Raw genomic sequence first — 26,352 nt, forward strand, 5'->3', positions numbered from 1 at the left:
TTTCCAATCACCAAATGAGGTAGCTCAATACGCTGGCCACAATACTTACAATATTGTTAACATATGCTCTATATAGCACATATAGTGTAACCTTTCCTTCTGTAACTATCTTCAAAAGACTCACGACTGAATTTTTACAGTGTTGTTGAGCAAGTACGAAGGGGAAGACAGAGTTCAGTATTAATCGCTCCAAATCCAGTCCAAGATAACACAGGCAGAAAAGGGAAAGGTCCATATTACCTCTCCATCCAGCTGGATGTCAGTTCAAGTCCCTTCCTGACCATATGTCATGTTGCTGTCATTGCAGGAGGCCAAGGGAAGGATGGTGCTCCCATCATCACGTTCCCAGAGTTTGTGGGGTTCAAACACATCCCAGAGGAGGACTTCCTGAATGTGGTGACCTACCTAACTAGCATCCCCAGGTAAACTCAACATTCCACTGCCTTCTCACCCTGAACTTGCTCTACATGTGCCACTGTCCACGAGGATCCATAGCTCCTAGGCACTGTCTGCCTCTCCTCAAATTAACAGTGGATGTGGAAGGAGATGCGCAGGCAGTGATGAACGGGGGTCAGTTTTGACTTGCTGTGCAATAGGAAGTCCTCAGCAGACACTACTGAGTGCAAAGCAGACTGAATGGTACCAGCTGTCGGGGGTCATTGGGGCTCATTGTTGTCTCTTGGTTTGCGTCTGGCTTTCTGGGCCCTGTTGCCTGGGGCATGTGGCCATTGCTCAGCACCACACCAGGTACTATTCTATTGCTCTCTCCCAAGTGAGGACATCATTGCACAGATTCAATAACCACCTAAGTGGAGAGACTAAGGCATACAGCAAGAAAAACCAAAAAGCTTGGGATAAAAATTGTGTTTGTAATCAAGGTACTAGTGGCTTACTCCTGTAATCCTAGCTATTAATGAGCCTGCTCTGAGAATCATGGTTCAAAGCTAGCCTGGGCAGGAAAGTCCGTGAGACTCTTATCTACAATTAATCACCAAAAAGTCAAAAGTGGAGGTATGGCTCAAGTGGTAGAGCCTCTAGCCTTGAGCACAAAAGCTCAGGGGTAGCATCCAGGCCCCTGAATTCAAGCCCTAGGACCAGCACAAGAAAACAAACAAACAATAAATTGTGCTTGTAGCCCAGCCTTTGAGAGAGAAGTTTTCTGGCATCTGTTCACTTGGTCCTCTCAGTCCAGGTCTCACTGGTACAGCTCATTCAGCCATCACATACCCGTCACCAAGGGATGGGTGTGGTACAGAATCCCCGCTGGTCATTACACTTCCCAGACACAGAGCTGGGAATGGGGTCCAAAGCTCAGTTAAGGAGGGTGCTTGGCACTGTCTCTTGACAGACCAGGAAGAGCCTCACCTTTCTTGGAGTTGTGTTTCCTGGAGTTGCTCAGAGTCACCCCTCTCTTCACTTCCCTGGTTAAGAATTTGCTCTCCTGGGGCTGGGGATATGGCCTAGTGGCAAGAGTGCTTGCCTCCGAATACATGAACCCTGGGTTCGATTCCCCAGCACTACGTATACAGAAAACAGCCAGAAGTGGCGCTGTGGCGCAAGTGGCAGAGTGCTAGCCTTGAGCAAAAAGAAGCCAGGGACAGTGCTCAGGCCCTGAGTCCAAGGCCCAGGACTGGCAAAAAAAAAAAAAAAGAATTTGTTCTCTTGGCAAACACCAGCTGCTCCACGACAGCTGAGCCACCCATGGTGATAAGGATGTTGAACTGCTTTAACAAAACATATGCTAAAAGAGTTTCTTTCACTCCCATCTTACTTCCAAGAGGGATGGAGATTTACTTTTCAGTGGATGTCTTCAAAGTTCGGTCCTGTTCTCTTTTACCAATTGCCAGATCTCCTCCTCTCACCACCCCATGGGATAAGGATTGATACAGACACAGCATGGGGGCGAGCCCTGTGGCCCTGCCTGGCCTCCACTCTCCTTTCACATTCCCCGCGGAGCCATCTTACAATCATTTGGGCCACTGGAGGGCCTTCACTCCGATCTCATGTCTCCAGCTCTGCTGTCCCAGATGCTTGATTCCCCAGGATCCTGAGTTTCTGCCCCGTGCAGTATTGTAGAACACGATCATCATCTATGGCAGTGCTCCTTGTACCTGGCATAGTGCCTGGCACATGCTAAGTTCTCAAGAAATAGTACTGGTTCCAGTTTTGATAAGGACTCATTTTAAACAAAAGGTGTAGGATAGAAGAGGCACACTGATAGGGGAAGGGGAACCCCCACTCCCTACTTCCACCTTTTCTTTTCTAGACTTCATGGATTTGGGCTTGAAGTCCTCTCCTTCACCCAACTGTATTTTAGGACAAGGACCAGCTTGTTGGGTAGCAACTTCTCCTTCAGTGGAAGTCTTTTTGTATGTATGTATGTATTCTGGTACTAGGACTTGAACTCAGGGCTTAGAACTCTTGCTCAGCTTTTTTTTTTGCACTGTTGGCGCTCTACCACTTGAGCCATGCCTCCAGTACAGCAACTTGCTGGTTCATTGGAGATAAGAGTCTCACAAATTTGTCTTCCTAGGCTGGCTTCCAACCTCAATCCTCAGATCTCAGCCTCCTGAAAGGCACCTAGGTTCAGTAGGATTATTAAGGATGAGAGTGAACAGGGAGTTGAACAGTGGTAGGGTACCCTTTCTCCCCTCCACTATTCTCCTTGTATGCCTTTTAAGCTCATTCTTTGATTTTCCTAAATCTTTGGGAATACAGTCCAGTGCTACATTAAATGGATGCTTTTGTTTTCTTTTTTTCTGTGCCAATCCTGGGGTTTGAACTCACAGTCTGGGCACTGCATCTAAGCGTTTGTGCTTAGCCCCAGCCACTTGAGCCACAACTCTGCTTCCAGCTTTCTTTTGGCAGTTATCTGGAGATACGAATCTCATGGACTTTCCTGCTCAGCCTGGCTTCAAACCGTAATCCTATAGATCTCAGTTTCCTGAGTAGCTATAGGATTACAGATGTGACCAGTGCCTGTGAAATGGGGTTTTTAAAGTCCTATATTTGAAGCTTTTCCAAACTTCAGTGAGAACGACACTTCATGGCCCCTGAACCAATGTGCAGGGAGAGAGGTTATTGCCCCTGCCCCATGGGTATGGAGGAGACAATAAAGTCACAGGCCTCATTTCTTTTGGGCCTCATTTCTTTTTTCTGCCAGACAAATTTCTTGTCTAGTTTTTTTAAACTAGGGAATGTTTTCTTCTCTTAGACTCTTGTTTGGCTCTTGAGAAAGAGAAGCTGTCTGGCTAGGTTTTCCTTCCACTTCCCTGCTTTCTTGCTACTGGGGCCCCAGCCCCAGTTCCTTTCACCTCAAAGGCAGGAAGAGAAGTTTTCCCTGAACCTAATTCCCAGATTAGGTTCCAAAGCATGAAGCCACCCTTGCTTGTTTTATGATTCATTTATCATCATTTGTATCCTCCTGACAGTTACCTGGTTATCATCGACCAGAGCCCTTCCCAGGTTGCTGAGAGTCATCCATACAGTTGGTGGAGAGCTCATAGCAGAAGTGCTATACTATGAGAGAAAGAGGAACTGTTAGGAGCTAAGGACAAGAATTGACTGACATAGTACTTGGAAGATAACATGCCCCATCACGCGTGCTGTTTCCTGTTTTTATAATGTCTCAGGCTCCTGCTCAAATGCTTCTTCTCCCCTGAATGCTGTGAGTTCCCATTCAACATTTCATCTTCTCATAATGTTCTGTGGGTTCACTCAACCAATGGAAGGAACTGGGGTGGAACATACAAGAGCCATCAAACAATCAGCAGTCAGCTCAAAGCCCAGGGGAGGGGATATGGGAGGAGCTCTGTACCATAAAAGCACCCTCCATTGGACAAATTCTTTACTTCTTTCAGGGCTTTCCTTTCACTCTCAAGTAAATTTACTCTTTTTACCTTCTACGTTCTCCTGACTTAATTTTTTCATGATCAGAGAAATGAATTTGTTCCCCTAGACTAGAAAAATGGCAGGATGCTCTAGAGAGGGAAGGGTGATGGTGCCTGCAGTTAGCAAGGCTTTCTGCCTTTATGGCTTTGGTGGGTCAGGGCAGGCAGGTCACTTATCTTCACCAGGCCTTTGCTGTGGACCAACAGTGGCCACACTGCTATGTGAGGTGCAAGGAGGCACTGAAATGGTCAGGAGACCATGTCGTGAACTTTAGGAAACTCATCTCATAATCTTATTGCCATGATGTTTTGTAAGATAGGTAAATAAGTTGTTATAGGAACTCAGAGACAGAAAACTCAATTTCCAATGAAATGAAATGACCTGGCCTTTTAGGATGATACAATTTCCACAGGTAGATCTGGATGAGAACATTCCTGAGAAAGAACAGGATAAGGTTTGAGAGGTTTGGATGTAGCTTGGACTTGGATTGAAGTTCGAATCCAGTGAGCTGTAGGATCTGGGACAAGTGACCTGACTTCCATCAGTGTCTGCCTTGGATTTTGGATTTTGATACCTACTCCTGGCGTTGGGGATTGAATTCAGGGCCTATGCAGATAGGTCCACTACCACTTGAGCGCACACTCAGTCCTTTGCTTTTAGTTTGTTTTACAGATAGTGTCTTTTACTTTTGCCCAGATTTTGATCTTTGCACCTCTACCACTCAAGTAGTTGGGATCACAGGCTTGAGCTGTAACAGCTGGCTCTGGTTTTTGAAAATTTTAACAGAGAATATTTGAGAAAATACAACCAATAGGTTGCTCCTACATGAACAGTGAAATGAGAGCTGGGAGGCAGTGAGAGGTCTTTGCGGGGGTGGGGTGGGGTGGTGGTGGTGGTGGTGTGTCTGAGGATGGAGTGATGGGTGGGTTGATTGGAGGTGGTCCACAAGATTGACTGGAGGAAGCAGGGAAAAGGAGGCAAGGAGGCCAGTCAGGAGGGTATACACTGGCCCAGGTACTGAGTAGACATGGCAAGGAAAAGAAAGGAATGTGCAAGAAAGAAGGGCACAGAGAACTGGGGCCAGGGGACTCTCAAGAATTTTATAATCAACTCTGTTGCTTTTACACATCTGGATGTGTGAAATTCAGACCTCATTTGGAGACAGATGGTCTTTCTTCGTTTTCTTTCCCTGAGTTTTCAAGCTTTCTGGATCAAAGTCATGCTGGGACAGTGGTTCCACCCTTGGTTTCATATTAACATCCCCTGGGAGGCCGTTAAAATTCCCAATGCCAAGACCATAACTCAGACCAATTAAGTTTTCTGGGTGTGGAAGCTGGGATTCCATAGTGCTTACAGCTTCCAGATCATTCTGCTGTGCAGCCAGGGGTGAGGACATTGTGCCAAGGACAGAGAGGGAGAAAGTGTGGTGAAACACAGCAGGCTTTTGAGATGTGTGTGTTAGAGGACTTGGAGGCAGACTTAGCTTTAGGGGAAGATGAGATGCAGAGAACGTAGGAGACTGAAAGACTGAGAAACTATGCCCAGATTTTTTACTTTTGTCTTCCTCTCTTTAAATGCAATATATGCAAAATCAACTTCCTGAGCATCCTTGATCCTTGGGATTTCATAGTGAATATAAGCAACTATTGAATCCTAAACTTTCCCACAGATCTCGTGGTTGAATGAATGTACACACACACACACACACACACACACACACACACACACACACACACACACACACACTACCATTGATGTATACCGGATACCCAGATGGTCCTTGAACCCACGACAGTAGTCACCAGCACTCAGTCAATTGGGCTAGGTGTGCACAGCGTCTACTAGCCACCACCAGGGTGGTGACAAACAGCACCTGGGCTAAATAGGGCTGGGCATTTAAAGGCAAATATCACATGTACAACAGGCAGGTGGTCATGGGGTAAGAATCACATTCACCACACGCAAGTGGTCTGGCAAGTTAGGCAAAGCAAGCAGGCAGACATACAGAAGCAGAATTGCTGTTAGTGATTACAATTCCAGTAAACTGCAATCAAAGCAATACAATTCTTGGTTCTGAGTGTGACTGGTCTTAATTAACTGTAAATCCTTCTCTTCCAGGAACTTCCTCTAAACTGAGTGGTATTCCTCATTTCCTTTCTTTTGCCAAGGTCTAGCAGCTCTAGGTCAAGCTGTTCTTGGGCTCCTGTTATTCGGCTTAGGTTTGCCCCTCCCTAGGACCACTACCTTGTCTAAGCCTGCTGTTGCAAGGGACTCAAAGAAGGGGGTTCCTCTACACCTTTCACTTGGTTTCCACATTTCCAACTCCTCTTTTGGGGACTTGCCAGTTTCATTGGCAGGTTTCTTGCTCCTCCTGAACCAGAGGCTGATAGGGGTGCTGGGAATGGAGGACCATATGCTTTACTGCCTGTATTCTCTCTTGAGCATATTCCATGAGATGATTTATAAGGCATGGGCCAATAGGTAAGGCCAGTAGTAGTAGAGCCAAAGGATCTGCCAAGGCAGCTATCAGGCTAGCTGCCCATAGTGACCATAAGAGCAGCGACTGATACCAATTCTCTCCCTCTTGCTTTCTGTTATATTTTTACTTAATGCTAAGCCTTCCCTAATGAGTCCTGATGGATTGGCATAAAACAGCATACATGTCCACCTTGATCCATGAGGAGCAAAACCAGCCCTCACCAATTTTACAGGACCATCTCAGCGAGGGAATCAAGCAGTTACAGACATTTACATGAGGAGATCTTTTTTGGTTTAGATTTAGATGACATCACACAAGTCCCTTAACCCCGCAGATACAGATACAGCTAGTTCCACATAGTTCCACATCGAAGCACCAATTCTGACTCCATTTATATCATAGCCAACTTTATATTAACTTTACTCATAAGCCCTAACTTTAAGACATACTCATACCATTTTCTTTGTCTTCCTTTAATATGCCAAATCCTTTCTAATCTAAAGGGAATCATTTCTATCCATATCATTGTTTCCAGTAACAATCTAGACCCTATTTTAACCTATCAGTTGCCATTTACTATATAAATTATATTGCTAGTAGTTTTCACAATCCAGCTTAAGAAAACATTAGGAAAAGGTCTAAGGATTAGTTTTACAGACATTATTTACACAAGTGCTATAGTTTGGATCTGGTATGTCTTGCTAAATAAAGGCCTAGTCAACAGCTTGGTTCTACTCAGTTAGCAGAACCTTTAAGGGGTAAGGCCTACTGTCAGTTCTTTAGGTTATTGGGGGTGTAGTCATGAAGTTCAGAATCTTATAAATGTAATTTTAGCAATGAGGAAGATTAGAGGAATAAGAGGGAATTAGGAGAGCAATTAGTAATTAGTGGGGGAAGAGAAGAGGAGTAAGAAAGGACCACAATTGAAAAACTCATGTCTCATAGGGAGGAGTATTACAAGATACTGTCTGGAGTGAACAGACTGAGAAGTTCAGACATAATTTTTGTGATTCTCACTTACATATTTATTTACCTTAATTTTATAAGCAGAATTAAAAAAAAATTTTTTTGGCTAGTCCTGGGGCTTGGACTCACTGTCCCTCGCTTCTTTTTGCTCAAGGCTAGTACTCTGACACTTGAGCCACAGCACCACTTCTGGCCGTTTTCTATATATGTGGTGCTAGGGCATCAAACTCAGGGCTTCATGTATACGAGGCAAGCAGTCTTGCCACTAGGCCATATTCCCAGCCCCAAGCAGAATTTTTTCTTTGACTATAAATTGATTCTTAATAGAAATTAGTAAAATCATTTAATGGATATGATGATATGCATTATGTACACATTATGTAGGTCATTATTTGTGTAACTACATAATGATATAATCCAATGTGAGAAATACAATCCATTGTCATTAAGCTCATATTACTCAAAGGGAGGATGCTTCATATATTTTCTTAGACTCCATCAATTGATCAAAGTTATGCCATAATTTAGTTTATTTCAGATACAGTAATTTTCTTATGTACCATTGCTTTCCTGACATTCCTTGTGGACTTTCTTGTTTAATTATTTATAGAAGCAGCATATATTTTCATTTTACTACTAATATCTTACAGATTATTTATTATGGAATTTGTGTAATGTATACATTTCCTCTTCCTCCTTTAAGATTGAAGGCAGGCTTATTGCTTGCGGCAAGTAAGAGGAGCACAGAGGTAATTTTAAAAGACGTGTCTTTCTCCAAATGAACAGACTGTGGGACCTTGTACTAGGGAAACTCACATATTTCCCTATAGAAAAGATATAGCCACATAGAAGGGTGAGTATGTTCCTGAGCATGCTCAGCTCAAAGCTATGCTTCAAGATATATTGTATGTTCAAAAATTTGTTGTACAAACATTCCTCTTAGTGGAGAATTTAGTATTATAATAAGCAAAATTTACCTTAGTTCACCTAAAAAGGATAGGGCAGAAGGACCCTCATTTGGGTTGATTCCTTGAAAGTTTCTCCGCAGAACTTTGTGTGTACTTTTCTCAAATAGTTGGTGAAGACACTGAACAGAATTTTCCAACCTCCTCAGTGTCTACTAGTATTTTAAAACAGAAGGCAAAGAACCTTGTGTTGGTGGCTCACACCTGTAATGCTAGCTACTTGGGAGGCTGAGATCTGAGGATCCAGGTTTGAAGCCAGCCTGGACAGGAAAGTCCATGAGACACTTGTCTCCAGTTAACCACCAAAAAGCTATAAGTGGAGCTGTGCTCAAGTGGTACAATACCAGCCTGAAGTGGTAAAAGTTAAGGTACAGAACTTAGACCCTGAATTCAAGCCCTAGGTCTGAAATGAAAAAAAAAAAAGTATTGTGACACCATGGTCATATTCTATGTCAGGCCTTCTTGTGGGTTCTCATGATCTAATGCTTTAACTAGTCATCTCTGATGTATGAATGAATGATTCATAGACTGAGTAAATATTGGAAGTCATATACTTGCTTCTTGAAGACATTCTTCTGAGTGCTGGTTCTATATGATTCAAGCTGGTTATTGTTGGTACTTGCTGCAGTTGTCAACCTATGATTGTCTTTCATTATCTCCCTTTTCATTGAAAAGTGTTCAAGCTACTTATTTTTCTGAAAAGATGTGTGGTAAGTGAATTTTAACAAGATCTGGAATATCTGAAAATAGCTACATTTAATCCTAATACTGGATGAGCAATTTGGATGGGTCTGGAGGTTTTTAAACAAGGAGCCATTGATTTGTAACATCCAAATTTTACTCCTACGAAAGCAGTCCTTTCTCACAGAGATCTGAGTCTAATTACTACATAAGTAAGCTGTTGATTTCTTTTCCTAGGTGACGATTATGGTTTTTGTTCTTATGTGCTTTATAGGTTCAGAATTTCACATCTTTTCCCCCTTAAACCTAATATTCAAGTCTTTTGTAGGCTTAGATCTGTATTTTAAAAATTTCATTGAACTAGCATATTATTATTAGTGTGTGTATGTGTGTTTGTGTACATGTGCGTGTATATGTGTGTGCCAGTCCTGGGGCTTGAACTCAGGGCCAGGTCCTGAACTCAGGGCACTGTCCCTGAACATTTTTGCTCAAGACTAGTGTTGGGGTTTGGACAACCCCTTTCTCCCCCCACGGGGAGAATGGTAACCACAAACTCTATGAAAGAGCACTCAGCCTGGCCCTCCACCAGCGGAAGGCCAAAGGCGTGCTCACATGGGCAAGCGCTAAGTTGAGGAAGGGTTGCTGAAGCCTCCCCTCCCCCCAGTCCCCTCACATGTTACCAAGGGCGGAGGCAAAAAGGAAGGCATCAGGGACACGCTGCGGTGGTGGGAAGCGTCTCAAAGACTTTAATATGGAAGGGCACTTATATAGAAGTAATGGCGGGAAAGAAAGGGGGCTGGCCAAAGGGCCAGTCATAGGCTAGGGATCACGTTCATCAAGTGGCCTCAGGAAACTTCCTTTGTGGGCGGGACAACCGCATCATGGTGGCACGCACGTGTTCACCTCCCAAGGGGTGGAGGCCAGAAGGTGGGAGGGACTTCCATTGTCCCAAGGCTGGTGGATGCGCAGCCTTCCCCCAAGGCCATAATAATCCCCAACAACTAGCACTCTACTACTTGATCTACAGTTTCACTTCTGGCTTTTTTTTAGTGGCTAAGTGTAGAGTCTCCTGGACTTTCCTTTCCGGGCTCTTCAAACTGCAACCCTCAGATCTCAGCCTCCTGAGTAGCTAGGGTTACAGGCCTGTGTGACCAGCACTAGGCAGAGCACTAATAATTTAAAAATCCTTACTTCATGATTTGAGAGCTAATTTGTCTATTTGTAAGCAACAAAATGTTTTTCATTTTATTTTTCTTTGTTTTGGGTGCTGGTTCTGATTGTTAAACTCAGGGCCTCTTGCTCTTGCTAGGCTTTTTCTGCTCCAGTCTGGTGCTCTCCTACTTGAGCCATACTTCCATTTCTGGATTTTTGCTGGCTAATTGAAGATAAGAATCTCTCAGATTTGTTTGCTTGGGCTGGCTTTGAACCTCCATCCTCAAACCTCTGCCTCCTGTCAGCCACTATCACCTAGCAGTAACAAACTTTTAATTTAACAGCCTTTGAATTCTAGAAGAGTTAATTTAAACATGTTTAATATTTGGAAGGACCACTTCTCACACACCAATTTTGTATTGTTTTGAATGTGTCTAAACTCTTTCAAAAAAAGGAAGAAGAAATCAAAAGCTTGTTATTAGTCTTGTTATTGGGACTGTGTTAAATTAACAAATTAATTTAGGGATAAGAAACATCTAACTGGTGTTAAGAATCACCCTGTCAAGAAGAAATAAATGCCTTTCATTTGTTCAAATCTACTTTTGACCTTTTCCTGTTCTTAACATTTCTGCTGGCATAGTTTCATGCATGTATTCTTCAATTTATTCTTAGTATTTTGTTTGCTATTGCTATTGCAGTAGAATCTCTTTACCACTATATGTTTTGAGCTGTTATCTTACTTTTTGCCTACAATAGGTTTAGATATTGGTGCTGTATGTGTTTCATGAATAGTGTTTTAAAAATTGATTTCATTTCGTAAGCTCTGAAGCAGTTTTTGGCACTGGGACTGTACACATAGCTTCGCTGTGGCACCTCTGGACCTTGATAACTTTCTCTTTCCTCTCAATAGAAGGCACAGATCTATTTGTGTCCAGGGTTTCAAGCTTATTTGCATAGAGGTCTGCAAAGCAGTTTCTTAGGAATTTAAAATGTCTTGTGTTTCAGTTTCTTTTTCCGTTTTGGGTTGGTTTTTTTTTTTTCCATCTGTACTCTGGTTCCTTCCCCTTTTCTCTTTCCTTCTTTTATTTCTTATCTTCCTTCTTTCTTTTTCTTTTCTTCCTTTTGTTCTTTTTCATTCTTTTCTTTCTCTCTTCTGCTTTTCTTTCTCCTTTTTTTTTTTTTTTTGCCAGTCCTGGGCCTTGAACTCAGGGCCTGAGCACTGTCCCTGGCTTCTTTTTGCTCAAGGCTATCACTCTACCACTTGAGCCACAGCACCACTTCTGGCCATTTTCTATATATGTGGTGCTGGGGAATTGAACCCAGGGCTTCATGTATACGAGACAAGCACTCTTGCCACTAGGCCACATTCCCAGTCCCTTTCTTTCTCTTTTTGTTTTCTTTCTTTCCTTCCTTTTTTTCTTCCTCTCTTTCTTTCTTTGTCAGTATTTGGGCTTGAACTAAGAGCCTCGGCACTATCACTCAGCTTTTTTTTTACTTGAGGCTGGTGCTCTACCATTTGAGCCACAACTCCATTAATCATTGTTTGGTGGTTAATTGGAGCTAAGAGTCTCAAGGACTTTTCTGCTTGGGCTGGCTTCAAATATGGATCCTCAAATCTCAGTCTTCTGAGTAGCTAGGATTATAAATATGAGCCACAGGTACCTGTCCCTTTTTTTCACTTTTTCCTTATTATGTTAGCTTGTAGCTTATTTACTTTATAAACTTAAAATATGGACTTGGGTTAATTTTGCTCCCATTCTTATTCACATCTGCCTTTATCTTTGTGCAGTTATCTTATTTCTTGCGTGTATTTGGGGGCTACTAGGTTTGAACATAGGAGCCTTGCATTCTCACTTAGCTTTTGTTTTCATTGGCATAGTACCTCTTACCAATTTTGTTATTTTGAGACTTCCCAAATCACTTTTGCTCTGTACCTACTGTTACATATTATAGTTGCTTGTTCATTAAATATTTTTTCATACAAGCTAAGTCAGCCCATACATACTTTTTAGTATGATTGATACATATTTCTTTTCTTCCCCCCCCCCCCCCGCTTTTATTGTCAAAGTGGGTATTGTCACAGAGGGGTTACAGTTTCATATGTAAGGCAGTGAGTACATTTCTTGTTCAACTTTTTACCTCCTCCCTCATTTTTACCCCACCTCCTTCCTCATTTTCCCCCGCCTCCACCCTCCCCCCCCCATGAGTTGTACAGTTGGCTTACACCAAATGATTTTGTAAGTATTGCTTTTGGTATCATCTGTCTTTTTATCCTTTGTCTCTCGATTTTGATATTCCCTTTCCCTTGGTTCTAATACACATATATACAGTATCCAGGGTACTCAGATGAGATCCAGTGATAGCGGGGGTACAACCACAGGAAGGGAATATGAGAGAAACAAACAACAACAACAAAAAAGGTACGGTTTCACATGGCATGTTGAAAGTAATTACAACAATAGTATAACACTTATTTCCATAACATGGAGTTCATTTCACTTAGCATCATCTTCTGTGTTCATAAGGGCATAGCTATTAGGCTATTGTGATCTTCTGCTATGACTAGCCTAAACATGTACTAATTATTCCCTATGCAGGAAACCATAGAGTTCATGTTTATTTGGGTCTGGCTCACTTCACTTAGTATAATTTTTTCCAAGTCCTTCCATTTCCTTACAAATGGGGCAGTATCGTTCTTTCTGTTAGAGGCATAGAATTCCATTGTGTATACCACATTTCCTGATCTACTCATCTACTGAGGGGCATCTGGGTTGGTTCCATATTTTAGCAATGACAAATTGTGCTGCGATAAACATTGTTGTGCTGGTGGCTTTAGTGTGGTATTGCTTTGGGGTAGATGCCTCAAAGTGTGGCTGCTCTATGTTTAGCCTTCTGAGGAACCTCCATACCACTTTCCAGAGTGGTTGAACCAGTTTACATTTTTACCAACAATGTAGTAGGGTTCCCTTTAGGCCACATCCCCTCCAGCATTTGTTATTGTTAGTTTTCCTGATAATGGACATTCTTACTGGGGTGGGATGGAATCTCAATGTTTTATTATTATTATTATTTTTTTTTTTATTTTAAGTTGTTATTATCAGACTGAATTACAGAGAGGTTACAGTTTCATACATTAGGCATTGGATACATTTCTTGTACTGTTTGTTACCATGTCCCTCGTTTCCCCCTCCCCTTTTCCTTCCCCCCCCCCCAACATGAGTTGTTCAGTTTATTTACACCAAACAGTTTTGCAAGTATTGCTTTTGTAGTTGTTTGTCTTTTTTTTACCCTGTGTCTCTCGATTTTGGTATTCCCTTTCAATTTCCTAGTTCTAATACCAGTATACACGGTTTCCAATATACTCAGATAAGATACAGAGATAGTGTAGGTACAACCACAGGAAGGTGATACAAGAAGATCATCAATAATAGAAGCTACAGTTACACATGGCACGTTGAAAGTAGTTACAGCTGTGATATAACAATCGTTTCCATAACATGGAGTTCATTTCACTTAGCATCATCTTATGTGTTCATAAGGGTATAGCTATTGGGCTCTTGTGATTCTCTGCTGTGACTTGCCTAAACCTGTGCTAATTATTCCCTATAAGGGAGACCATAGAGTCCATGTTTCTATGGGTCTGGCTTACTTCACTTAGTATAACTTTTTCCAAGTCCTTCCATTTCCTTACAAATGGGGCAATGTCATTCTTTCTGATAGAGGCATAAAATTTCATTGTGTATATGTACCACATTTTCCTGATCCATTCTTCTACTGAGGGGCATCTGGGTTGGTTCCAGATTCTCGCTATGACAAATTGTGCTGTGATGAACATTGTTGTGCTGGTGGCTTTAGTGTGATTTTGTTTGTGGTCTTTTGGATATATACCCAAAAGTGGGGCTGCTGGGTCATAGGGGAGTTCTATGTTTAGCCTTCTGAGGAATCTCCATACTGCTTGCCAGAGTGGCTGAACCAGTTTACATTCCCACCAACAATGAAGTAGGGTTCCCTTTTGGCCATATCCCCTTCAACAGTTGATATGGTTAGTTTTCTTGATATAGGACCTTCTTACTGGGGTGAGATGAAATCTCAATGTTGTTTTGATTTGCATTTCTTTTATGGCCAGTGATGTGGAGCACTTCTTCATGTGACTCTTGGCTATTCTCATTTCCTCTTCAAAGAAGTCTCTTTTTAGGTCTTTAGCCACTTGTTCAGGGAGCCTTTGATTCTTTGAGGATTTGTTTTGGAGGAATTTAATTTTTTGAGTCCTATGTATATTTTAGATATGAGGCCTTTGTGTGGCTGATACATGTTTCTTATAACTAGTAAATGTATTATATTTACTATAGGGTTTTTTTTTTATTATTCATTTGTTTTTGTGCTGGTACTGAGGCTTGAATTCAGTGCCTAGGCATGCTCCTTTAGTTTTCTTTTTTTTTGCTCTGTGCTGGTGCTCTACCACTCAAGTCACACCTCTACTTCTGGCTTTTTGCTAGTTAGTTGGAGATAAAAGTCTCACAGACCTTCCCTCACAAGTTGACTTGGAACCATAATCTTCATCTCTCAGCCTCCTGAGTGGCCAGGATTACAGGCATCAGCCACTGGTGCCCAGCCTTTACTATAGTTGTTTGGGTTTTTTTTTTTTTTTTTTGCATATATTTTTTCTTGTTCTTTCTTTACTTTTACTATTTAAGAAGATTTTGTGATTTCTCTCCTTATATTCATGCCTTTTTTTTTTTTTTTGGCCAGTCCTGGGCCTTGGACTCAGGGCCTGAGCACTGTCCCTGGCTTCCTTTTGCTCAAGGCTAGCACGCTGCCACTTGAGCCACAGCACCACTTCTGGCCGTTTTCTATATATGTGGTGCTGAGGAATCGAACCCAGGGCCTCATGTATACGAGGCAAGCTGTCTTGCCACTAGGCCATATCCCCAGCCCCATATTCATGCCTTTTTAAAAAAATATATATATTTTTTATTATTAATTGAACATAAATTTTTTTACAAGGTGTTGTGCAAAGAGGGTGCAGTTACATAGTAGGGCAGTGTGTACATTTCTTGTGATATCTTACAACCTGTTTTTCCATCCCTTGTCTAGGTCAGGAAGACCCATATGCAATATACAATGTATCAAGCACATATACAGTGTTCACAGACTTGGTCTCTAATGTCTCTCCGTCTCCCTTTGTTAACAGTCATATATCAGGGAGAACATGCCCCTTTGTTTTCTGTGTTCTAGGCTTGTCTCACTCAACATTATTTGTTCGAGTTCTGACCATTTCCCTGCGAATAACAATATTTCACCATTCCTAATCGCTATGTAGTATTCCGTTGTGTATAAGTACCATATTTTTTGGATCCATTCGTCTGTGGAGGGGCATCTGGGTTGTTTCCATATTTTGGCTATTGTGAATTGTGCCGCGATAAACATGGAAGTACAAATGTCTTTTTGATATCTTGGGTTTTGCTGTTTAGGATAGATGCCTAGGAGTGGTATGGCTGGGTAATAGGGTAGGTCTATATTGAGCTTTTTGAGAAACCTCCATACTGTTCTCCAAAGTGGTTGTACTAATTTGCACTCCCACCAACAATGGAGAAGGGTTCCTCTTTCCCCACAGCCCCTCCAGCATTTGTTGTTTCCTGAGTTCAGAGTATAGGCCATTCTACCTGGAGTGAGGTGGTATCTCAGGGTTGTTTTTATTTGCATTTCCTTTACTAGCAGGGATGTTGAGCATTTCCTCATGTGTTTCTTTGCCACTTTTATATCTTCTCTTGTGAAGTCTCTCTTTAGCTCTTTTGCCCATTTCCTAATAGGTTTTTTGGGCTTGGAGGGGCTTAGTTTTTTGAGTTCTCTGTAGATGACAGATATCAGGCCTTTGTCTGTTGCTGTGCTGGTAAATATCCTTTCCCATATCGTTGGCTGTCTTTCTATTTTGGTGGCTATGACCTTAGCTGTGCAGAAACTTTTTAATTTGTAGTAGTCCCATTTGTTGAGTCTTTCCCCTATTTGTTGTGCCCCTGGGACTCTATTCAGGAAGTTCCTTCCTGTGCCTATAAGTTCTAGTGTCTTTCCTACTCTGTCCTTCAGTACTTTCAAGGATTCAGGTCTGATATTGAGGTCCTTGATCCATTTTGAGTTGATCTTGGTGCATGGTGATAGGCTTGGGTCTACTTTGAGTTTTCTGCATATGGCTGCCCAGTTCTCCCAGCACCAGTAGTTGAAGAGGCTATGTTTATTCCATTGTATGTCTTTAGCTCCTTTGTCGAATATCAGTTGGCTGTAAGAGTGAGGTTTTATTTCTGGGTCTTCAGTTCTAATCCACTGGTCTTCCGATCTGTTTTTATACCAATACCATGCTGTTTTTGTTATGATGGCCTTGTAGTAGAGCTTGAAGTCTGGTATGGTGATACTTCCTGCACTATTTTTTTTGCCTAGAATTGCTTTGGCTATTCTAGGTTTTTTGCTGTTCTATATGAATTTATGGATTGGTTTCTCTATTTCAGTGAAGAATGTGGCTGGCATTTTGATAGGGATTGCATTGAATTTGTATAACAATTTGGGCAATATGGCCATTTTCACTATATTGATCTGCCTACCCATGAGCATGGGAGGTCTTTCCATCTCCTTGTGTCTTCTTTGATTTCCCTTATTAGATTTTTGTAGTTTTCATTGAATAGGTCCGTCACGTCCTTGGTTAAGTTGATCCCTAGGTACTTTATTCTTTTTTTGGCTACTGTAAATGGAATTGTTTCCATAATTTCCTTTTCTGCTTGTACATTGCTGGTATACAGAAAAGCTACTGACTTTTGTGGATTGATTTTGTATTCTGCTACTTTGCCAAAATGGTTTATTTGGTGTAGGAGTTTGGGTACTGAGTTTTTTGGGTCCTTGAGATATAAGATCATGTCGTCTGCGAATAGGGATAACTTGATTTCTTCCTTGCCGATGTGGATCCCTTTGATGTCCTCCTCTTGCCTTATTGCTATGGCTAGGGATTCCAGCACTATGTTGAACAGAAGTGGGGAGAGTGGGCATCCTTGTCTTGTTCCTGAGTTTAGGGGGAATGATTTAAGTTTCTCTCCATTTAATATGATATTAGCAGTTGGTCTGTTGTATATGGCTTTTATTGTTTTGAGGAATGTTCCATCTATTCCTGTTCTCTCCAAAGCTTTTAATAGGTATGGATGTTGTATTTTGTCAAAGGCTTTTTGGGCATCGACTGAGATAACAATGTGATTCTTGATTTTAGTTCTGTTTATGTGGTGAATTACGTTGATTGATTTACGGATGTTGAACCATCCTTGTGACTGAGGGATGAAGCCTACTTGGTCATGATGTATGATATTCTTGATCAGTTTCTGGATCCTATTAGCTAATATTTTATTGAGGAGCTTTGCGTCTGTGTTCATTAGTGATATTGGTCTGTAGTTCTCTTTTTTTGTTGGGTCTTTGCCTGGTTTGGGAATGAGTATGATATTAGCTTCGTAGAATGAGTTTGGGATTTCTCCCTCCGTTTCTATTTCGCGGAAGAGTTTGAGGAGTATTGGAATTAGCTCCTCACTAAAGGTTTTGTAGAATTCATTGGTGAATCCATCTGGGCCTGGGCTTTTCTTAGTAGGGAGGTTCTTGATTACCTCCTGTATCTCACCATAAGTTATTGGTTTATTTAGTTGATTTATTTCTTCTTGGTTCAGTTTGGGCAGTTTGTACTTCTCTAAGAATTGATCCATTTCTGTAAAATTATTGTTTTTTGCTGAGTAGAGGTTTTGGAAATAGCTCCTTATGATTGTTTGAATATCGTGTGTACCTGTTGTAATTTTTCCTGTGGAGTCCCTGATTTTACGTATATGAGTCTCTTCTCTTCTTTTTTTGTGAGTCTTGCAAGGGGTCTGTCAATTTTGTTCATTTTGTCAAAGAACCAGCTTTTAGTCTTATTTATTTGTTGAATGGTCTTTCTATTTTCAATCAGATTTATCTCTTCTTTAATCTTTGTGATCTCTCCCCTCCTAGTCGTTTTAGATTCTGTCATTTCTTGTTTCTCCAGTCGTTTTAGTTTCATCGTGAGGGTATTCACCTGCGCTGCTTCCATTCTTTCAATGTGGGTGCTGAGTGCAATGATCTTGCCCCTCAGTACTGCCTTAGCTGTGTCCCATAGGTTTCTTTGTGATGTGTTTTCTTTGTCATTGTGGCTTATGAATTCGTTGATTTCATCTTTAATTTGTTCTGTGGCCCAAGTGTTTGATAGCAGCATGGGGTTTAGCCTCCAAGAGTGTGTATAGTGTCTGTGGTTTTCTTTGTTGTTGAGGGTTACCTTTAATCCACTGTGATCAGCTATAATACATGGGATGACGTCAATACTTTTGTATTTGCTGAGGTTCTTTGTGTGGGCTATGACGTGGTCTATTTTGGAATATGATCCATGGGCTGCTGAAAAGAAGGTGTATTGGGTCTCTGTAGGGTGAAAGGTTCTATATAGGTCTGTTAGATACATTTGGGAAATGGTGTTATTTAGGTCCTCAGCTCCCTTACTAATCCTTTGAGTGTTGGATCTGTCTCTTGGAGAGAGAGGAGTATTAAAGTCACCCAATATGATTGTGTTTGCGTCTATCTTGCTCTTTAATTCTGTGAGAATTTGCTTGACATATGTCGGGCCTCTTTTGTTCGGTGAGTATACATTTATCACCGTGATTTCTTGATTCTGGATTTTTCCTTGTATTAATATGTAGTGTCCTTCTGCGTCTTTTTGAGTGGACTTTAAAGAGAAGTCCAGCTTGTCTGAGATCAGAATGGCTACACCTGCCGTTTTGGTGGGTGCATTTGCTTGGTAGATCTTGCTCCATCCTTTCATTCAAAGCCTGTTTTTGTCCCTTGCTGTAAGGTGGGTCTCTTGTAGACAGCAGATGTCAACTTTTTGTTTGCGAATCCATTCTGCCTGTCTGCTCCTCTTAATCGGGGAGTTTAAGCCATTTATATTTAAAGAGATCAAGGATAAGGGTGTTTTTTCTCCTTCCATTTTCTTGTTGGGCTGTTTTTTCCTCTTTTTTTTTCTTCTTGTCTTTAGTGAGCTGGTCTTTCTGCTTGACTTTGGCTATTGAAGTTTCTTTCTGATTCTGTCTGTGTGTCTTTTACGATCTCTGTTGGGTGGGGTTCCCCTCTTAATATTCGCTGTAGGGCTGGTTTTTTATTCACACACTCCTTTAGCTCCTCTTTGGTGTGGAAAGATCTGGTTCTCCCTTCGAATGTGAACTCCAATTTCGCTGGATATTTGATCCGAGGTTGTAAATTGTTATTCTGGAGTACTTGGTTGGTGTTCTTCCACTCACTTCGAGCTTGGTAAGTTTGTGTGGATAAGTCGGATGTTATTCGAATCCTCTTCCCATTGAAAAAAGTTTCCTTCTTCGCTTTGGCTGAATTCAGAATTTGCTCTTTAATCTTGAGGTCTGTAGTCTTGAATATTATGTGCCTTGGGGTGGTTTTCCTGGGGTCTGGCCTGCCAGGTGTCCTATAGGCTTCGGTTACCTGGATGGGGTCCCCTGTGAGATTGGGGAAGTTTTCTGCAATAACTTTATTGAGAACATGATTAAGCCCTCTGTTCTGATATTCGGCTCCTTCTTCTATTCCAATTATGCGCAGATTATATCTCTTGTCTTTGTCCATTAGTTCCTGGATTAATCTTCCCTGAAGCTTCACCTTTTCTTGGAGTGTGGTCATTTTCTGGTTGTTGTCAGCTGCCTCATCGTCCAGGCGAGAGATTCTGGATTCTATATGGTCTACTCTTTGTGTTATGGTTTCAATTGCGGAGTTTATGGATGTCAGAGAGCTATTCATGGTTGTCATATCAGCTCTGATCGTGGAAATTTCTTCCTTTAAAGAGTTGTATTTTAAATTATTTTTTCATGCATTTCAATTCTCAGGATGTGGAGATTTTCTTTAAAGGCGGCTTGCATTGTATCCATTTTTGCTTCCATTTCTTTAAATGAGGCTTGCATTGTATCCATTTTTGCTTCCATTTCTTTCTTGGCTTCCTGGGTGTCCTTCCAGATTTCCGCTCTAAACTCCTGGAATTGTTTTCTGGTTTCATTTCTGACGCTTTCGATCATTCCTGTTAACATGGCCTCATTTGCTTTTTTAGTCTCCATCTCCTCTTCAGTCGTGCTGCTTTTTGGAGCTGGCGAGTTGGCTTGTCCTTTGATGAACTGAGTTATGTTTCTTTGTAATTTGTGCATCTGGAAATCTGGGTGGCTTCTCAGGTTTGGTTTGTAGCTCTTTCCTCCCTCCTGTGTAGGCGTATCTACGGCAGCAGGTGCTGCCGCGGTGGCCCCGCTCACCAGTGCAGGGTACACGCCTACCAGAGCGGGCGCTGTCGCCGGGGGCCCTGCCCTCCTGTGCACTGTTGTCCACTACAACATGCACTTTAGTGGGATATGCCTCCCAGAGCGAGTCCTGGGTTGTTGGGTTGTGCTTGCGCCCTCCCGCGAGTCCGTTGGGGGGGGCGGTATGTGTGGGGCCCAGTGGGATCGACTGTCCGGGTGTGGCTTGGCACCCTCAGACCTCACCTCCGCTGCGAGGGGGGGGACGTGATCAGGCTCAGGTGACCCTGCTGGGCTGGTATTGCCCACCAGCTCCTGTGATTTTAGTTGTAAGAGTCCACAAGGTCCAGGCGCCTCGGGTGGGGCTTGCCCTGCTGGCCGTCCCCTGGCCCCTGTTGGGAAGGGGACAGGGCCGGTTCTGCCAGTTTAGGAACCTTTGGGGGCTTGGGGCTGTTCCGCCCTTCCCCTGCTAAACTGGCTTCCCAGCACCTGATGGGAGCTTCCCGCCTGATTTGGGGGTTCTTTGTTCCCTCGGGAGTGGGGACGGGGAGGGAGGGAGATCTAGCTTCTTTTCGGGCTTGGGGGGAAGGGATTATGGGGGACTCACTTTTGCTGCTTTGTGTGTGTGTGTCCCGCGCAGCCGTTAGCCCTTCAGGGGTTGGCAAAGTGTCGTGGTGGCTTCCCCCGTTCCCTCTTTCTGCCGCGCTGGGTTCCCTTGTCTGAACCCGGTGTGGACCCAAACTTCTCATCGCTGCCAGTGTGTGTCTTGGTCTGCACCCTGCCTTGTGTCTGTGGGGTCTCCCGCTATATGAATTCTGCGCTCCTGGCAGCCTGTCTGCCCATCGCCGGGTTCCCCTTTCCCAGCCTGGCCCTGTTTGGGCCAGGGTCGGCTGGTGGGGGGAGGGTGCCCCGGTGAATCTCCAGCTCCATGTAGGTTTTCGGTTCTTCTTTTTTGCTCCTTTTTGCTTTCCTGTGTTTCTCCACTGCTTCTGGATGCTGATTTTGCTGGGTTCTTGATGGGGTGTTGGGTGTTGGAGTTCCCAGCTCGCTATTCAGTTGGTGCGAGTCGGGGTACCTCCCTATTCTTTCGGCGCCATCTTTCTCTTTACCCTATTCATGCCTTTTTAAGATGTCATTTATCTTTATTTTTAAATTTAATCTTTAGTACCTGGTTTGTTAGTTTTCAATAATATTTGTCCACTCTTATTGTCCACACAATTGCCAATAAGTCTACCTCTTTCCCTTCCTATCTTTTACTTGCATTATTTATACATATTATTCTTCTACTTGGTAGTGAACCTACAATTATGTTAAATCAACCTCTTGTGGAAGTTTCTTCAAATTATCTCTTGATAGAGTGACGATAACCTCTGCTTGATTCTTCAAGAGAGGTATAGAACTCTCTGAGTTTGCATGTTTATAATACTTTCTCTTTCCTCAAGGCTTGAAGGTCAGCTTGTCTGAGTATAACAGTTTTGATCCAGACACCTTGCTTAAAAGTTTTTTTTCTGTAGTTTGTTGCTTTTGAGAAATATGCCTATCTGTTTTTTCTGAATTTTTACTTTTAAGCCTGTTTTTCCTAGGGAGCAGACCTTTGAAGTACCTTTGTCCCTGGCCTCATCAATAGTCATATATAGTTGTATTTCACTATTGGTTTAATTTGCCATTTCAAATGATGTGAGTTGAACATGTTTGTACATTTTTCCCCCATCTGTATATCTTCTTAAGTGATTGATGTTCATTTGTCTGTCTTTCAATTTGCTATTCATTTGCTTCTTACTGAGTTTTAGGAGCTCTTTGTTTATTTTGGACAATAGTCCTTTCTAAGTCATATGCAAATATTTTTTTTCCCAGTCTGTGGACCTGTCTTCCTGTTAAAGGGCTTTTTTTTTCTTGTTGCCTTTCAGCCCCTATTAGTTTCTTATGCTCAAGGCATGGGTTCTCTATGCTTCTCTTCATCTGTTGTGCTGATTTGTAATGAAAGAATGTGCAAAGATTCAGATTTTGCTCCAATATTCAGATGTCCCTCGTTATTATTGTTTGTTAAACGAGAGTCTGCTAACTATTTATTTATTCATTTTACAAGTACTGGGGCTTGAAATCAAGGCCTCTCACTCTTGCTTGGCTTTTTCTGCTCAAGGGTGGTTCTTTAACTGTTGAGCCATGCCACTAGTTTCAATAGTTTTATTTTTATTCTAAAATACCATGGAGTTTTTATTGTTTTGATAAGCTTTTCATTTCAGGTTCTAAATTTCATTATCAGCCATATGCTTTTTGGCTTTCTATCAATTTTTATTTTCTTCCTAATATTATATATTTACTATTCCATGGAGTCTTATTCTATTACAAGAGACTGCCATTGTAATATGGATTCTTTCAAGTGTCTGAGGTTACCAGAAAGGAAAAGTATAAAAGTTCCGTTCTGTTTTTCATTATGTGTTTCTAGGTTGCTTCTTCTGTCCATTCAAGTTTTTTCTCTTTGATGTTTTGGTTTTATTCATTTCAGAAGCCACTGGTTGCTCTTTCATGACTGTGAATGAAATATATACTTTAGGGACATGCTTTGGGTTTCCTTTGCAATTACGTAGGTTTGTCTAAGCAACATACTTGCTATTAAGACAGAGAGATTGAGGCCAGGAGACTAAATCAGGGAATAGGTCCCGCAAACAGACTTCCCTTTTCATTTGTTCGGCTTTGTTTTGTTTTGAACCCTCTGTTTGCCAGGATGCCCTTAAACTCCTGTCTCAAGCATTCCTCCAACCTCACTTTCCACTTGGGATTATAGGTGTGTGCCACAGTGCCTAGCTTGGGCTTTTATTTACTATAATGAATACTTTGAGGCCTAGAAAAGGGGTTCAAGACTGTAATACTTGGGCATAGATCTGGGAACTGGGTTCAAGATCAGCTTGGGAAAAAGAAGTTCCTGGGACTCCATCTCAACCAATGGCTCAGAGTGGTGGCGGTTATCCCCAGCAACACAGGAACCACAAGTTGGAGGATCACAGCCCAGGCTGGAAGGGAGACCCTATCTTTGAAATAAATAATATAAAAAGGGGCTGGAGTCTTGGCTCAAGTGGTAGATTACCTGCCTAACAAGCATGAGGTCCCGAGTTCAATTCCACCAAAGAATAACAGCAACAAAAAATCATACTGCTCATGCAGTTTTTTAGTCAATTCTAGAAAGTCAATTCTTGTTCTCCTGAGTCTTTTCTAGGTTTAGCATTCATGCACTCTGTGCTCTTCCTTCTCCCTGGCTTCCATGTAGATTCTCCTCCCTCTCCCGGCAAACCCACTTTGTAAAGAAGTTTGTTTGTGTGTGCCAGTTCAGGGGCTTGAACTCAGGGCTTGAACTCAGGGCCTACACACTGTCCCTGGACTTTTTCCTCAAGGCTGGCACTCTATCATGAGCCACACCCCCACATCTGGATTTTTGGTGGTTAATTAGAAGTAAGAGTCTCATGGACTTTCCTGCCCACACTAGCTTTGAACTGTGATCCTCAGATCTCAGCTACCTGAGTAGCTAGGATTACAGGCATGAGCCAATGACTCCTGGCTTTCAATTAGCTTTTTCTTTTAACTTTGAATCAGGATCCACAAAGGAAGTGGAGGGGAGGGTGCAGGTGGTCATTGATTCTTCTGTAAACACCTCTTTTATGTCTCCTTGAGAGGTTTCCCTGTCTTTCAATGCACTGCTCATGGCTGTCTTTCCTGGGAAACAAAAGCACATCTGATTGTCTCTATTGGTTTGGGCAGAGATTGTGTAATCATCAGAGAGAATGCCAGAGAATGCATTTAGTTCATCACAAGTGAAGAGCTCAGTTCCACAGATAATAAGGGAATAACTCTCCACTTGGTATAAGGCATTGAAAAATACAGCAAAAGACAAGATTAGGCAAGGTTTGGAATTTCAGGCAATGAAGACTCTGAGTTATTCAAGAGGTTAAACTAAATTTTCCTCTGTGGCTTCCATATGTAATTAGGTTGTATCTCATCATCTCTTATATAACCTGTATAAAGATGATTGACTGAAGGTTTAGAAGACATCCATGGTCCCCCGGAAGTGTCAAGTCACTATCTAGAGTTAGAGCCTATTAAAATTTAAAAGAATGTTTCAGATTAGCTTTTGTCACTACATTACTTAGCTGATGATGTCAAGAGAATGTCACAAGACTGGAAAGAGCATGGTGAAAACTTTCCTTCTTAGCCACAGTCACCCTTTAAATAATAAACTAACCATTTACACTATTATCTATGTGAAATAAATGTATAACAGCACCAAAGATGGGCTAGAATAAATGGAATTATACTATTGAGACTAATGTTCAGCCAGTTACCCGTGTAATCCTAGTTACACAAGAGGCTGAGCTCTGAGAATCACAGTTGGGAGCCAGACTGGGTAGGAAAGTCTGTGAGACTCATATCTCTGATTAACTAGCAAAAGAGCCAGAAGTAAAGCTGTGACTCAAAGCTGTGCCAGCCTTGAGCAAAAAAAGCTAAGAGACAGCTCCTAGGCCCTGAGTTTATGCTCCAGTAATGGCACCATGTAAAAAAAAAAAAAGACAAAAAAAACCTGGTGTTTAGTGAAATGAAGTTATGCTACTTATACTGTATATAAAATACTGTGTTATATTTAGAAATATGTGCTGTAATAATGGAGACATTAGCAACAACTTAATAGAGGCAATATGTGAAAACGTTTGGGCTGTGGTATAAGTACTGGTAGTGCCCCTACCTAGCATGTTTTCCCACTGACATGTGCTATTTTTGAGCAGCTCTAAACTGACTTCTAGGGAAGGATTCTGATAATTTCATGGTGAGTAGAGAGTGGAGCTCAGGAGACACAGGATGCTCAAGTGACCCCTGCTTCTTCCTGCAGGGGTGAGCACAGGCGCCTCTTTGGTGTTTCACGCCCTTTGCTAGCTGGGGGCAGAGCCCTGGGAAGGTCTGAGAGACCAAGCGCTTGTTGCCTTGATTGTTGGCTCAGCTGGAAGAGGGAGTTAGGTTCTTTGTTGGGGAAATCAGACCCATCCACTTTGTGCTGGGTGAGGTGTTCCCAACAGTGAGCCAGGAGTGCTGTGGAGACTGGAGGGTGTCCTCTGTTCTGAGATACCCCCCACCCCACCCCATGCCCCACCTCAGGTCACACCTAACATCTGATACCAACCCCTCTTCATTGCAGCATGGAGGCCGCCAGCATTGGATTCATCATTGTGATTGACCGACGAAGAGACAAGTGGAGTTCCATAAAGGCATCCTTGATGCGGATAGCTGTAAATAATTATTTTTGTGCTACTATAATTTAATTTATTTTATTTTTTTATTTTTTTTAAGTTTTTATTATAAAACTGATGTACAGAGAGGTTACAGTTTCATACGTTAGGCATTGGATACATTTCTTGTACTGTTTGTTACCTTGTCCCTCATACCCCCCTTCCCCCTCCCCCTTTCCCCCCCTGAGATGTTCAGTTCACTTATACCAAACAGGTTTGCAAGTATTGCTTTGGTTGGTGTTTCTCTTATTTTACCCTTTGTCTCTCAATTTTGGTATTCCCTTTGAATTTATTTAAATTGTCTATGAAGCCATTTTATGTCAAGGTTCTGGGAAAAAGGAAATTATATCAAATCCTGTGCTCATGTAATCCTAGTTATATAGGATTCTGAGATCTGAGGATAATGGTACAAGACCAGCCTGGGCAGGAAAGTCCATGAGACTCATCTCTAATCACCAAAAAGCTGGAAATGGACATATGGCTTAAGTGCTAGAGTGCCAGCCTTAAAACAAAAAAGCCCAATGACAGTGCCTAGGCCCTGAGTTCAAGCCCTAGTACCTGCAAAAATAAAGCAATTATGTCAGATTTGGGAAATCACTGTAGTAGGTGTTTGTTACATTGCGTCTGATACCTGAAAGTCT

The 26,352-nt window shown here is 42.1% G+C and overlaps 1 protein-coding gene across 1 annotated transcript in view; it reads left to right on the forward strand.

The window, feature by feature from the left end:
- Positions 1–26,352, forward strand: part of Mcf2l2 (MCF.2 cell line derived transforming sequence-like 2) — a 241,384-nt gene that overhangs the window by 31,341 nt on the left and 183,691 nt on the right. The window contains exons 3-4 of the mRNA XM_048347033.1: positions 308–422; positions 25,621–25,711. Of these exons, the coding sequence (XP_048202990.1) occupies positions 308–422; positions 25,621–25,711 (206 nt within the window). The remainder of the gene's footprint in view (positions 1–307; positions 423–25,620; positions 25,712–26,352) is intronic.

The sequence above is a fragment of the Perognathus longimembris genome, chromosome 5, assembly GCF_023159225.1.
Source record: "Perognathus longimembris pacificus isolate PPM17 chromosome 5, ASM2315922v1, whole genome shotgun sequence".
Taxonomy (NCBI): Eukaryota; Metazoa; Chordata; class Mammalia; order Rodentia; family Heteromyidae; genus Perognathus; species Perognathus longimembris.